We start from the raw sequence: 16339 nt of genomic DNA, 5'->3' as shown, positions 1-16339 counted from the left end.
GCACCCCAAATAAGGCAATCCTCGGAAACTGCAGGCATGTCCGCCTCAGCGCGGCGGCCCTCGGAGATTCCCGCAAGCCGTGACGTCATTTTAGGCTCATTTGCATCGGAACTGGCGGGAAAATTAGCGGCACAGGGCGACACCAAAGCGGCGCCGCCGGGGCTGCCGGACAATGCGACTCAGCGGGATTTATTGGGGCAGGACAAAAGGCCGCGGTGGGTGTTAATAGGCGAACTCTCTCCTTCATATTTAAACCTCCTTGGCTGCACAAACTGACGTACGTGTGAAATCGCCATTTTTGTTTGGCTTGGCGCCACTCCTGATGGATGTTACCTCTTGGATCGTCCTTGGAGGTTTTTGAGGGTCATAGCTGATATGCTGGGCGGGAAGTGTGCAATTTGGGGCCATCTGGGGCAGTTTGTGAGTTACTGCCGATCGTTTTTGACTTGCAAACGTTTCGGTCACGTACCTGCTTGAGTTCTTGCAGAACTTGCTCGTCGACTTGTTCGTCGAGAAAGGCTTCTCTTACGTTGTTGATGACATCGTCGATAACACTCCTGTACAGCTTGGACTGAAAGTCAGCATTATTCATGAGTTTTGACCACTGTTTATATTTAACTTCGGGCATAATTTTCAGAAAGTACATGCCGTGGCAGCTGGGACCTTCTTTATACTGCCGTCTTCACGCGGCGACACAAAGCCAAATATATGTTTTTACATCGATTGAATAAAAATGTTATACTATTTTCCTGTGAAGCGGATTTTTTTTATCATTGCTCAGCTTCGTGAATTGTGTTTTCTTATTTTCTGCTACAGAAAAGCAAAAATTTATGTAGACAACTTACTGACTCTAGTAACAACACGCTGTGCTTTCTAAGTTACCTGCTCGCACACAAAGACAAACCACGTCCCTTCCCAAACAGAATAACACGTTTGTAACACTAGAATATTTGCTAGGGATTGAAATAAACCTTTTCTCACAACGTCACAGTTCGTAGTCTTTCATGTCTTTGCCTGAAGGACAAAGCAAGTTGAGCAGATGTCATCACGCTCTCCCTACATTTTCCAACCAGCCAAAATGGCTACAAATGGCGCGGCCTACGTGCAGCGTCCCCTTATAATTTTGACCAGCCAACACTAAAACAACGGACACAAATATGCTGCTTTCCTTACCACTGCAGAAGACGTGGTCATAATGACCTATGCGGGCAGGATTTGGTTCGACTACCCCGTTCCCTCCCTGCGATGTGGGCTTGTTGGAAGCCGATGCTGCTCTGCAGGACTGCGCTTATATACTCGTCAACACCCTCCAATACCGGCGAGAGGGGTCCGCCTAATTGCCCAATTGCCTAGGAATGAACCATTACAGCAAGGAGGTAGGGAATGTATACCCATTTCACTGAATAATCTTCAAGCAGATTTTGGGAAAATCGTATCGTTTTCTGGCTGCCCCGGGTTTGAGTACAACCATATCCCAACAGTATATGTACGTACGTAGTACTAGTATGGCCTAGTATTAGAGATGATGACTTTTTACACCCATCAATTTTGAATTTGGAAAGACAATGCATATGACATCCTCATAAATCAGGCCCCCTAGGCTCCACGATACATCGGTCGACCGATGTATCGTGGAGCGTAGGGGGCCTGATATATGAGGGTGTGCATATGATAGATGTTAACGTTATATTAATTAAAATTCTATTGTCAAGTTTTTAGAAAGTACATGTATCACTGGTCAAGAAGATGTACCGTTACATGCTAATTCTTTAATGGAACAACTTATTGGCTTTTATTTTTGTTTGTTTTAAAACTTATCAGATGTTATAGACATGTGAAAAAGATAACATGTTTTTCCAATGTAACTGAAAACTTGATGCTGGATGTAACATGTTTATCTCACAGGTTATGACATTTTCTCACTGTATTGTCTTATAGTATGCAACATTATGTGTTACATTTGACTTTGAAAGTTTGAAAGTGTCTTTCCAAAATCAAGCGACTGACTACTGATATATTTGCAACTACAGATACTTTCACAAATAAAATACCCCTTATCTTAATCTATCATTTCCTACTTTATATGGGATGGGTTGAATATCTCCATGTGATTTCAGTGAAAGAAAATTACTGTCCCACTGGTCATAATAAGAACAGGTGTTATGTGCTTAATCAATGTGCTGGAGAAATTTCCTTTGCTTTCACGGTTGTCAAGTGCAATGAATGTGCCATGGCTTACCACATCCTGTCCTAGGGAATGCAACCCTTTCCAGTGGCATGCAAGTTGAATAAAGGAGAGCAGCTGGGCTTGAAACTCAGAAGCAGGGTAGATAATCAATCATCAATGCTTGTCAGGGTTTATCTGAGTTCTAAATCAGATTATAAGTAATAGTATCTAAGAACAACAATATGAACAAGACAAGACAAAAGTTTCATCTAAAATTCTCTTTATTCAGACTACTGCATGGTTAGCTATTACCCTACACACAATGTGTGTCCTCTATACAGACTTCTATGTACACACTGCTAGGTTACATCTACATTGCACCTATGGTGACATCCGAAACATTTACAAAAACAAGCCCCTTTCTGATATACATGTACAATATTACCATTACATCTGTGATAATTAATTAATACTAGTATTCCATTTTTGACTTAAATAACACATAAATAGGACAAATAAATTATCACAATAAAATCACTTTGAAATAACTCCACATTATAAAAATCCCTTTAGCAACCTGGTCCAAGAATTCAAGACAATATACACCAAAAGCTTTCTTGCCTTTTTCGTCATAGATGTGGTTTAATAATCTTATGTCAGTGGATTGGGAACATGCCACTTTTATGTAAGGGTGTTTTTGTACAGTAAATATATATATATACAAACTGAACAGAACTGAAAGTATAAAAATAAGTGGTACCAAAAGTTCAACAGAAGGACACCTCTCTATCAATGAAAGTAAGAAAAAAATAGAAAAGAATAGATAAAAACACCTGAGTAATGTAAGGTAATTACATATTTTCAATACATTTTAATATGTACTGCCATTGCCAATCTCTATTAAATTGCCATGTTCTTGTTACAATGTGAAATATCCAGTCCTGAGAATTGCACTTGTCTCTTAACATACACAACTTAAAGTTTAACTTGAATTTGTTTAACTCGTCAAACAAATAAGAATGCACACTCGGTAAATATTTTGCACATCACTACAGCCTTCCTAAGGAAAACCAACATCTACCTTGACATGTTACATTATGGACATATGACTCAAGTCAAAGGTAACTGATCAAGTAATGGATCACATGTCTGTCAATACTCGTGAGAAAAGCAGTACTGATGTGCAAAAGTTTGGCAAACTTGAATCCTTCTTGCATTCATGGCAGGTTTGGCTACATGTATTATGTTATTCACCAGCACAGATGTGTCTTCATGCTGACATCTACACAAGGTAATGTTTTGACTCCTCTGGGAAGTGTTATGTTCCCTTTATGACATGTTATCACCAACATGTGTTGCCATTTTCACAGTGATTTCTTATGTGATGACTCTGTAGGACCTTCAACAACCAATATCTTGATACAAGTCAACATGGCTAGAGGGGCTTCCTATTACAAAATGAAGGTTCTAACATCCTCAGTAAATCTGGACCGGAGGAGATATAACGAAAAACCATGATTTGTAGCCTATGAAAATTGATATCTTTGGTCCAAACATGAGATGGCGCCCATGATCAGTCTAAACAGGACTCAAGTTGAAGAAGGATTGCACACATACTGCACACATACAGTTGGCATTTACCTCATTTCCAGTTATCTGATGGTTAGTGATGTACAAACATTTTCAATACATTGTCACAGAGGTAACTTTTAAGTTAGAAGTGAGAAAAGTCACTTAAAAGTGCTTCAAGTAAAACTTGCCAAGAGTGTGTCATTGAGAAACGTGTTAAAAAGTCTGTAATGAGAAGATAAGTCAACATTCACTGATACCTGCAAATAGTGCTGAAACAGGTCAAACAACTACAAATGTATATACTTTGACACTTCCTGATGTTCAGCACATCATATCTCAGGAACACCATCTAAATCATTAAAACATCAACTGTGTAGGTGTCGTATAGTTGTATGTAGATTTTAAAATATGGTTTAAAGTAATGCAAATGTAGGAACAGAGGGAAGTGCATAAAACGTTGCTGCTAAAAGTTGTTGGTGTTTGGCATGGTACGAGTATATCTTTTTCAAATGACAACAGATGGTCAAAAACGCAATCTCATTTGCTTCTATTAGCAACAAAAAAGTACAATAACCTGCAACAAAGATATTAAGAAAACAGCTCTCACTGGCTGACTTGATATGTCAAAATATCAAAAAAGGCAACAGTATTATGAGAATACAGCAGCATCCTCTAGAAGGCAAATAACTGCAAAAGAAAACAGAACTGCCATGGTACATGTATCTCTGTCCAAATTATCAGTCATTAGACTGTTGCACATTCCTTTCCGTAATCTTTGAGAAATATTTTTTAAAAAAAGGAACCATTGCAGCTGGGAAACAGTTGCTATTGCACAAAAGTCACATAACTCCATATCTACCAACAATGTCATGCAGCACTCTACCAATGCCCTACTTGCTCCTGTGTGCTGTTTACAACATTTACAGTTAAGTACTCTGCCTAGCTATACTACACTGGCATTGTGAGCAGACTACATGATTGTATACATCACACACTGCTACTGCCTACCACCAAGGAACCAATGCAAATCACCTTGATGACACGGAGAGCATATTCAGGACACATCATACATACAACTGTATTCACTAACTACCACCCTGCACTGCACAAAGTAATCTCCACCCCTCTTTGTGGTGATGTACATTTAGTAGTCACCTTTGCACTTGATAGACTACATTGACAAGTGTACATGTATTATAATCTGGTTCATGGGAGATGTTTTCATGGTGGAATGAGTCCCATCATAACATATACTACTAACTCAAAGGATTCCTTCAAATCACAGAAGTTTTGCCATATAATTCTATTTTGCCATATACAATGTAATTCTATTACCCTGTTAGGGTGGTGTTATGAGGAACTATGACTATTGCTACAATAATTTACTACATTCGTATTGCATGAGAAGATTATCAAGCACCTGACAATGTACAATGTTTTTGTTCATCTTGTCTATATGGAATGGAACGTAGAAAGCCAGATTGGTAATGTGCTTGATGCATTCAATAACAGTTGCTCAACAATGGGCCTTATTAAACACAGCTGTAAACCCAAACACAATAGAACACTGCCTTTGATGTGATCAATTTTTCAGCTCAGGACTGCATGTTTGTACGTTGACAGTAACTACCAGCTTGAACTGTACCACAGCTCCGTCACTCACAGATATTCGTACTGCTTTAGTCTTCTATATGCACAAGGAGGAGCGTGTGTTGCCTCCGGGTAGTAAAACCTGTGAGTATAGGATGAGAAAAAGGATTGTCAGATGTCTTGAAGAGCCTGATTCATCACTTGGGACAAATATGTGTCTCTACTGTTTCTTATTTCTATGAATGTACAGCTGCCTCGGGATATCGGAATTTTTACGCATTGACAGTAGACTGACGTGGCCTTCTTTATTTGTATTACATAACAGTATTGTGGTATAACACACCAATTCTGCACTTTGATGAGTACAAGTTTCATAACCCATCATTGTAGGTTTGATTCACCCACACCGGGGCACACCCCTCCTATCATTGGTAAGTGTAATTAGCTCTTTAAGGTGCTTGAGGTGTGTACAGGACCAATGCCTCCTCCAAAGGACTGCCTCCCGACTCGTACAAAGCAAATCAGTATCCAGAATCACCAGGATTTGTAGCTGCAACGTCGTGATTTAGAAGCAGGATTCCAGACCACTACACCATACCTAGCTATTCTATCATGCGACCTGCTCTATTTGAACCATAGGAAGGGACACAGGACTCACCAAATCATCTTAGTCCTCAGTTCTGCTACGTTTGGGGAGAAAAGGAAGGGGAGAGACATTCTAAGCAGTTTGTAGCCACAAACTCTGAATTTCAAAATACATGACACTTTCAGAATGCAACTACCTACCAATACAACTTAGAAGCAGTCTCTTGTGGCTCTGGTACCGAGAAGAAAGAGAACTAAGGGAGGGAGGTGAAACTAATAGAAGCTAAAACTGAGAGGTGACTGCAAAAGACTGAAATAAGAGGTTCTACAAGAAAACTAAGACATTCTCTTGTCTGAGGAAGCTTTTGGCTATTCTGTGGTTGTCAAAGCCCACTAAGCTAACTTTGAGGAACAAAAACAAAATAGTTATCAGAACAATATTGCACACTGAAGAAAACATTGTGTGTCATTCTATTAATGCTGATGAACAGAAAGGTAAAGAGGAGAAGGGAAAGAAAAGACCAGTATTGCCTCTGCATTCAGTACTGTTTCCCCCTTTTGACTGGGTCTAGACATGCATGTACAGCAACACACACACACACACACACACACACACATATTCACACAACATATCAGTATTAGACAAAAAGGAAACTACAAAAATGATGTATATGTGTATAATTTGGCCATTATGTTAGAACAACCGCAAACATACACAGTACATGTACACCAGCACAAACCATAATTGATTGAGCCCACACAATCACATTAAGACAGACTGGATCATCTTACTCAGGTTCGTCTAGAACGGGATTCCCAGACTTGGGACATGGATCCGGATCCTCCTCCCTCTCGATTGCCACCTTGTAGCTGTAGTGTGCTTTATACCTCACCCACTTCTCCGGGATAACTGGCGCAGCTAACGGGTTGGACACGGAGATGGACCGCACAATACTCTTGGAGGCAGTGGTCTGGGGCATGGTGAAGTCCACCTCAAAGTACGGCCCAAGTGACGTGGGGATGTCGAGCTCACTGGCCATGTCGATCCTACAGATCAGGGTCTGGGTGGAGTATGCTCCTGGGGGAAAACAATATGGATATAGATGTTCACCTGCATTGGTAAAATTTATTGTAGAAGTACTAGAACATTGATGTCAGACAGGTTCTGTTGTATACTGTTCCTTTGCCAGGACCCACCAACCAATCTTAAAACAGAGTTTTGGGACATTACGGGCTGTCTGGCACTTAAGGCTCATGGCAGGGCTTATGTGTCTGTATTGTCGTTTGCTGTAAGTAATAAGCCATTGCTTCCAAGGAAGACTGGGGTGATAGTGATGAGTCAGAAATTTGGGTAAGGTACACAGCTACTGTACTTTACTTTGTGTTCAATTTCCTGCAAGGCAGATGTACCACAAAACCTTTCAAACATTTAACTGGCAGGGTCTGCAAAATAAGAGGGCCGGACACAAAAAAAAATCTGACATGAAGGTACAGGTACAGTGTACAGGTAGACATGCCATGCAAAAGCTATGAAGGAGACCAACAAGAAGGATATAGCGACTAATGATACATTCTACGGGAAGTGTAGTTATCAGCCTTCACAATGACAGCAAGTGCGACCACGTCATGTATTTGTCACTTTACCTGCTTTCTCTTTGCTAGCAGTGAAAGGAAGGGGTTTGCCAGTGAATGGAACATTGCCAGTGAATGGAACAACTGCAAGGGAAAATGGAGACAGTTCTTGTCAGAATGGCAGGTGCCACATAATATGTAATACACATTTTAATGACCTGACCAATATATAAGCAGTAGATTTGATGTCTGTTAATGTACATACACATTCATATGCTTGATCTATCCTTCTGCAGTCACAAGTAGTTACTCAGTATAACTACCTACAATAGCACGCTGTGCGACAAGAAATACAAAGGATGGATCAGGCAAGAAGTAGATGATGAGCAGATGACGACAAATAGTCATCTTCAACTTACTGTCTATATAATCATGCTTCAAAACACTTTTGGTGTCTTTCCAAATTCAAAGAGATCAGTTGTCAAATATTGCCTGTGGTAGACCAATCAACTAAATATTACAAAATCAGGAAAAATAGATCACCTTGATTTCTCTCCGGCAGCCGGCTTATCTTCCATACTATTGACCTGAAGGCGTATTCATACTTGGCTGTTCCCACGGACACTTCAATCCTGGGAGATGTGTACTGCTCAAAGGTGCTAGAGCCCTTGGGCAGCTTCTTCTTGCTAGAACGCAGAGACTTGGTGCCGAGGGGCCCCACTGGAGTCTCATTCCGCAGGTACTTCATCCATAGGTCTGGAACAGGCAGACGGATCATGATGTTCTCACAAGGAACAGCTTCTGGGTCCTTCTTATTGACATACCCTGTGCAGGTTGCATCACATCTGAGCTCAAAGTGAGGTCCCTTGTTGATGTACCTTGCTTTAACAACAAGTGGTAATTCCTTTTTGTTGCTCTTAACTTTGTATCGCATGAGTTGAAACTTGTTCCCATCAAGAGGGCAAAACTTGATTTGCCTTGTGCTGACGAAATGTTCCTTATTGACGCAGCTGTGGAATTGTGGGTTGACGAGCTTGATCCATTCGTCGCTCTTGCTTGGAATGATGTCCTGCCGACGAACAACTTCATTTCCTCGGATCTGCTTGTCGTTCATTCCTAGGATGCACTCCGGCATGCCTGTGATGAACACCAGTGTTTGAATGTTGACTTCCACAGCCTGTTTCTCAATCTCACCTGAGCGTGCCACAATGCCTCGAAACTCATCCGTGACTTCAACGGTGATCTCATCCTCGATGTATGTTGTTCCCCTATCTCGGTACGCTGGAAGCTTCATGAGAGCATCGTTTACAGCTCTTACAAAATTTATGAGGTCATCATGCTCCAGAGTTCCAAACTTTACCAAAGTAGAGGCTAGAGGAATGTGATCGATGATGGCCCTTGGACGGAGAAGACGCTTCTCCTTGTAAGAGACATATTCTATCTTGACTGTATGTATCCGGCCCTTCTCATTGTACGCTTGTAGAGTGGGCTCGCTTACACTGAAAGTGGAGTGCAGCTGTACTTCTTTGAATGGTTCTGCGTTATTTTTCTCATAATACAACTTCAACATGTTACCATCCACAAGCCTTGTGTACGTGGGTGTCCAGTATCTCTTCTGGCCGATGAACTTTTTCTTCTCTGGAACACGCAGCATGAGGTACCAGCCGTCCTCCTCACACTTTGGAGGAAAGCTTTCATCCAATGGTGAGGTGTCTGGACTGGCAGGAAGGGGCTGTACAACACTGATTGGAAGTTTTACAGTTGGGAAGGGGGAGGCCTCCTCATCAGGTGGGGTGGTTGGAGTTTCTGCCTTGAAAGGATTATAATATTTCTTTTTGGTTTGTTTTGGAGGGGTGGCTGGTGAGCCAACAGCTGCCTTTGGAGAAAAGGGATCGATGGTGGTCAAGGGAGGTCCCATAGCTAAACCAGCATCTTCCACTGGACTTTGTGCTGTTGGCTTGATGTCAGCCACTGAGATGTGCTGCATCGGGGACAAGTTGAGCTCTTCCTCTGGAGATGCAAGAGGTGCAATTACTTCAGTCTTTTTTGGGGGACTACTGACAGGGGTGCCTTCTTTTGAGGCACTCTTCTGTGGAGCAAATGGATCTAGTTCTTCTAACTTCAGGCTTTGTCTGGATGGTGAGATGGCAGTTGGAGGAGATGGAATGCTTGGAGACATTGCTGCAGCACCTGTTGCTCCAGCAAAAAGGTCTAGGGTGGAAGCCTCATCACCAGGCTTTGAAGCAAATGGATCATCAGGCATTACTGCAGGTTCTCCAGGGGATGCAAACAGGTCATCGGCTGCTGCTGCAGCTGGTGGCGAGGGTGAAAAAAAGTCATCGACTTCTCCAGCTGACTGCGTGGCAGGTGCAGAAGCATTGCTTGTGGGTGCTTCTGGCTGTGATGGTGAGGAAAGTAGGTCGATGGCCATAGTCTCAGGCTGAGCTGCGGCTTGTCCTTCCAGGATGTCTTGCTTTGCGGCTTCCTCAGGCTTTGGTACAAAAGCATTTGTCGGTATCATTGCTGGTTTTAGTTCAGCCTCTGGTGATCCTCCCATCAAGTCTGGTGGAGACCGATTCTCAGCAACTGAGCCAAAGAAGTCGATTGTCATGGCTGCTGGTGGCGTTGCAGCTTTTGCTGCACTAGTAAACAACTCTGGTGTTTTAGCCTCACCTCCTGTCGATGCAAATGGATCAGCCGGCATTGACAAGGGTTCAGCTGCTGTCTCCGTGTCACCAAACAGATCAAAATCTGTCACTGATGTGCTCTTCTTTGCCTCTTCAAGTGCCGACCTTTCTTCTGTCATTGGTACAAAAGAGTCCTCAAAGTGAGTAGACGGACTCTTCTGGCTTACCGGTTGCTCAGGTTCTGGCCACTCTTGTACAACAAAGGCGTCCTCAAAATTAGCAGAGAAACTCTTTGTCGGACCAGCTTCATCAGTGTCCATAAGATCACCTGGGACAAAAGCATCTTCAAAATTAGCAGATGCACTTTTTGTTGGAGCTGTTTTCTCAGATACTTTCAACTCATCTGGAACAAAAGCGTCCTCAAACATGCCAACAGGCTGAGCAGCAAATGGATCCGGCTCTTCAACATGGGCAGACTTACTCTCAGGTGGCGTTGCCCCAGTTGCTTCCTTTACAGGGCTCTTTGCAGCTTCTTGGACTGGGCTTTTGGTGGCAACCTTTGCCTGTGCAAGTTGGTTCAGCGGTACACGTTTTTTAACGGCAGATGTTACAGGAACGCCAGGAAGCCCTAAGAGCTTTGCTGCTTCTATTGCATCAAAGGCTGGGCTAGGTTGGGCAGGGGGTTTGGAGGGTTTAGCTGAAGGAGCTTTTTCTTTTGGAGGAGATGGCTTGGTTATTGGTGGTGGCTGTGGGTCAGGGGGTGATGTTTGTGAGCTGGCCTGTGGTGGAGTAGAAGCTACTGGTGCTATAACAGCTTCAGTTGGTGAGGGCATTGAGGCAGGAGCTGGGGCGATGGGGGTGGGTAGGGTGTCAGGTGGTGGATGAGAGAAGTGGGGAGACTCTTTCTCAGGCTCAGCTGGCTCGGACTGCATGATGCCAATGGGGAGGAAAGTTGGGGGCGCAGCTCCTGGTGCTGTTGGAGAATGGATGTTGAACAGGTCCACCTCAGGTTCTGGGGGTTGAAGAGACAAAAATGGGTCTTTGGCAGGTTCTGAATCGGCGAACAAGTTGAGAGCTTGACCAGGTCTGGCTGGACACTTAGCAAACAAATCGGCTACGCCACCCTTTGATTTGGAAGACGCTGATTCTGCTGTGTCTCCATTCTTCGGGGCAAACGGATCATCTGGCATCGCTACAGGCTCTGCTTCAAGAGAATCTTCCTCCAATTCAGCACCAAATGGATCTACAGCCTTTGATGGCTGCTGTGTGGTGAATGGATCAAAATTATCTTTCTTAGCCCCTTCTTGTGTATTGAATTGGTATTGATTCTGTTGTTGTGCAGCAATATCTGCAAGAAAGGGATTTGTTGGTGATGGCTGCGTGGGTGTAAGGCCTGACTGCATCATGAGGAAATCCAGGGTATCAGGACTCTTAGCTTTTTCTCCTTTTTTCATGAGGAAGTCAAATTCAGACCCTTCTGGTGGTGGAATTAGGGGTTCTGTCAGAACAGGTTTCTTACTGGGCTTCTTAGAAGGCTCGTCTTTCTTACAGTCTGCTTCCAAGGCTTCCAGAAAAGCTGTGTCTCCCTCCTCAAAGCCGATCCAGCCAGATGGCTGACTTGAGGTGCTGTCTGACCTTGCTGTTGTCTTGTCAGTAGCTGATGCTGGTGCCTGTCTCTTTATTGTCTCCTTGGTATCATCAACAAATGGCACCCATCCCGTCTCGGAAAAACCCTCTGCCTCCGAGCCATTGCCATGGCTACTGTCCTGGGACTCCAGCACGCTGCTGACAGAAGACATGGCATCGCTGTGGGTTGCTGTCTCACTTTGTGTGTCCCCAGATGCAAGGAAGCTATTGGAATCAGACATGGCCTCCACATCAGCACTGCTCGAGGGATCTGCAAAACAGAAAAAAGTTACTGTTACTCAGACGCACAACAGCATCACATCAGCACCATGGACAGAGGAAGAAAAAAGTTTATACATTTTTTAATCTTAATCATGTACATGTACATGTACATTGTTTCTTTTTTAAATTCAGTGGCAACACTGAGAATTCCAATAAAGTTGTTTCTTATTTGGGGCTGAAACTGAGAGCATTCCAGGCACAGCCATATTGTTTGAAGGGAGGTCATTTATTTTCCCATACATCACACATCATTGTGACCGCAGGGGAAAATCGGTGGCAAATTTGCAAAGTTGGCATAATTCCCTTCCACAATTTGACACATTCCTACTTAACCTGAATGTAGCACAAACACACACATCACAATCAGAAGGTCACCATTGCCAGATTAAATGGACAAGCATCAGTCATTTTCTTGTATTGTGCATCTCAAACAAAGCACTGGATGTTTGATTCTACAGCAACTGACATATCAGTACAGTGTTTCAAGGGGAATTTATTGATTTAGTTAAAATCAAATATGGGATAGCTGATGTGTTTTCTATTCTATTTCACAGCTACCAAATGCTTACACATTTTATGTATTTAGGAGTTAACAACAATGTTAGTTGTCATTTATCACAACATAATCCCCTCTTTGCACAGTATTTTTGAATCATAAATTTTCCTTTAAGCACCATACTTGTATGGTTCCTCTTCTATTACCATAATAAATGAACAGAGTAACTAATAATCTTGCTTGTGCAAAATAAAACAGTATTTATTGTGTTTATTACATCTAGATATTGGGTCTTACTACCAATGTACGTGGTTAAATATTAAAGATGACTGGGTGGAGACCATGTAACATTGCCTGATACTGTACAGGGTGAAACGAATTGTTAAGACCAACACTAATGAGACACTGCCCTCCCGAGCTGCTGTGTGACCAGAATTCTCACATTGCAGCTCAGCATGGGCGATAGATTTACAGCCCAGTGAACGGACAGCAGCTCCATCAAAGTATCGGAGTGGGTGCATATCATGCAGGAACAGCATGGGTCTCATAACAGCATGTTTTTCTGCCCCTCTGTATGTAACTGTCAGGATGCATATCTGATTTCTTATGTGGATAAAGCCATGCTTTCATGCACACGATTCCCTCCTGTTGTGACATGACTATATAGGCCTTACTTTAACCTCAAGTAGTTTGACTGATGTGTTTACTGGAACACCTGCAGGTACATTACGTGGACAGAATGTAACATTTCACTGTAGGGGGCGAAAATGGACGGGAATCTAGTGGTAGGGAAATCTTCCACAATAAGCCTCATGGGAAATTACTGGCAATTAGTTCAATGGACAAACATGGCGGCAGATATGTACATTACCCCAGACTATGATGGCACAAATAAGCACTGAGCTAGGATGTAGGCAAATTATTTTACTCTCCAAGCAGATGATGGGTTCCGGCAGATTTTTGATGTATTTTTAGGCGTTTTTGTTGGGCTTTCTACTTTGTCTTTTTTGTTGTTGTCTTGGTTGGCGAGACCAAAAAAATGAGGACGTAGAAAGCCCAACAAAAACGCCTAAAAACACGTCAAAAAACTGACGGAACCCATCCTCTGCTTGGAGAGCAAAATTATTTATCTCATATCCTACAAAATTGAAATGTAAACATGTTACATACACTGGCTTTCACATTTGTAATTTGTTAATAACAACAGAAAACCCTATTCTAGCAACCAAAAATATATGACATATTATTGAGCTCTTATTCTTAATCAGGAACCTTGAAACCGTAAATAAAACAACAAACTGACTGTTTTCAATCACCCGTTGATTGTGAATAGCACCAATTCATGTATTTGAGCCTGCACATGTGCCTAGGACAGAGACTCATGATACCCCTTCACCCTTTATAACAGTGTCAACCTAATCTACCAAATGGACATTTTTGCCCCCTTGCCCCTGTATTATATGACAAAGAAATTACCATTATGACAAAAATTAATACACGTACATCGGATTTATCCATGTGATGCGATAACATGCTTTATTTTCACTAGTTATACCCTGAGATATCATATTGCAGCAGGACTGGACCAAGATAAGGTCCATTACTACACAAACATTGAAGGTGCACTGTGACTACTGTCTCTTAAATATTACAATGATATACATAAAGTTGACATTCATTAATGAAGGCATTCAAAGGTTATTCTAAGATAATGTACATGAAATATCTACAGGATTTTTGATGTTGAATGGGTAAGAGAGAAAAAGGCATTTAAGTTTATATTTCAAGTATAAATTTTGTAAGGCCTAGGCTCCCCTCTAGTTTGTATTTCCCAGAAGTACTACCACATCGATCAATTGTAGTCCCAAACATGAGCTCTCATGTGTATTCCACTGTGCGTCAAAGAATGTCCACGGAATGCAAAATCCTGCCTTCAGAGAGCTGAGCTACAATCAGCCTTCAAACTCCATGGTTTTATATTGAACAAAATCTTTCATTGCAAAATGCTAATTGCTACAAATATTGTACCAAAGAGATCACAATATGACACTACGTTTCTTATACAAAACTTCTTGCAAAAATGAATATTTTGATATACAGTCTGTACATTTATTTATTAATTTTATTTCATTTTACCTAATCTTCAAAACATCTGGGTATTCCCTTCAACAAAAGACAACAATAGTTGATTTCCACGGGGGCCCAGACAACATAGGAACATTGGTGCATAAATTACATAACAGAAATGGAACAAATATGCAGAAATTAACAATGAAATCATAAGTACAGAACCAATAACACAACATATATTAGTAACTAAACAAAAATAATTATACAAAACCAAATCATCAAATCAAAAATCGAGTCCAGTAACCGTTCCTATGTCATACATCGTTGGAGGTCAGAGGTCTGTTTGTCAATCAGTTTCCAAACTCAGACTTTAAAGTGGCTTTGTGGGTGATATTTCTGGTTTTCTTGGCATGCCTATTACCAGAGGCACAAATGTCGAAACTCTTACAAAGTGTACATGATTAGAAAACAGATCCCAAAACACAGTCTGGCTGAGAGATTCTTCTGCATAAAAGTTATGTGATATCAATTTAAGCTTAGTGATGGAACAGCTGTGCCATTGATAATGACCTACTTTGTTACTAACAATGATTAGCACTGATGATAGGCTATAATATGGTACGCTGTGGATAAGGTCTAATTGTTGTAGAGCATTTTATTGTAAAGCAAAGCATTGATAATTTAAAGTCTTGTTTTCCGATGCAATCACAAAACGCTTATTCCACATTTCTCGTAGTCATAACTGCCGTCTGCATTTCTGCCATTTTTTCAACATATTGTCAGTTTTTCAATCAGCTTAATAATGACGTGCAAATAAATTTATGTCTCCTCACCTTTATTGTTGTGGTTAAAGTACGAACTCGAAAGAGGAGCTGGGAGTTCTTCAATATCATGCCCTTGCAGCTGTGTATATAAAGAAGGCTTTGCAAATTGTAGTTTCAGATGACATCACCTTTTATCTTTGGCTGTCTTGCCTTGAGAGCATGCGGTGAAAATATGCAGCCCCCATGCAACATTAGAAAGAAATGTTCAACGCAAGCCAGGAAAACCCCCAAGATATATATTTACTTTGATATTAGATTACAAAGCCTATATCTAATAAGTTCCGACGCTGAGAGATTGATCTCGACAGGGAACAATATAACAGACTTCTCCCAGCGCAGTCTTTTGACACTCCAGTTTTCTGACAACATAAGCCACTTTTTAATTAAGTTCACCCTAATAATCTTATGCTGAGGTCTGCCTTTTGATGTTCCCTTTTTTCACATCACAAGAAAAAGGGTCTGAGACAGACAGATACAGAAAATGTTGGCAGTTTCTCTTCTGGACACCTTTCCCAGGAACATCCCGTCCTGTACATGTGAAATGCAGTCACAAAAGCAGTTGCCTTCTGAACAAGCAATGTTCCTGTTTTAAGTTCTAAGATACATCCAAGACATGCATCTGTTGTCATACAATGAGATTATGTATCCATGAATCACTCGTACATAGCAAGATGTACACATGTGATATCACAGCTCTTATCTTGACTTACACATGATAAACTGTGCATCCAAAAGTGCAGCCATCTTTCAGCCCTTGTTGACTAGCACGAAGACCTACAGATCAAGATGAACTACCTCCGTCCTGATTTTTTCCTTCCAGCTTATCCGCTAGATCTCTATAAGCATCCAAACCACACTCAGCACTTGAACTTGGAGCCTGCCATCCATAACGGCTACCTGCAGGCTGTACCTGCCAACAACTGTCCTT

The 16339-nt window shown here is 41.7% G+C and overlaps 2 protein-coding genes across 2 annotated transcripts in view; one reads left to right on the top strand and one right to left on the bottom strand.

Moving 5' to 3' along the window:
- Window positions 1-16339, bottom strand: part of LOC136431965 (protein stoned-B-like) — a 30476-nt gene that overhangs the window by 7088 nt on the left and 7049 nt on the right. Inside the window, exons 3-6 of the mRNA XM_066422975.1 lie at window positions 8030-12010; window positions 7559-7630; window positions 6707-6992; window positions 470-680 (exon numbers count right to left, since the gene is read on the bottom strand). Of these exons, the coding sequence (XP_066279072.1) occupies window positions 470-680; window positions 6707-6992; window positions 7559-7630; window positions 8030-12010 (4550 nt within the window). The remainder of the gene's footprint in view (window positions 1-469; window positions 681-6706; window positions 6993-7558; window positions 7631-8029; window positions 12011-16339) is intronic.
- The window catches only part of LOC136433167 (centrosomal protein of 128 kDa-like), a 50059-nt gene continuing 34399 nt past the window's right edge, over window positions 680-16339 (top strand). Inside the window, exon 1 of the mRNA XM_066425071.1 lies at window positions 680-1376. The gene's annotated coding sequence lies outside the window, so the exon portion shown is untranslated. The remainder of the gene's footprint in view (window positions 1377-16339) is intronic.

Source organism: Branchiostoma lanceolatum, chromosome 4 (genome assembly GCF_035083965.1).
Source record: "Branchiostoma lanceolatum isolate klBraLanc5 chromosome 4, klBraLanc5.hap2, whole genome shotgun sequence".
In the NCBI taxonomy this organism is placed as follows: domain Eukaryota; kingdom Metazoa; phylum Chordata; class Leptocardii; order Amphioxiformes; family Branchiostomatidae; genus Branchiostoma; species Branchiostoma lanceolatum.
The sequence above is the reverse complement of the archived record's forward strand: the minus strand, read 5'-3'. Positions and strand labels throughout refer to the sequence as shown.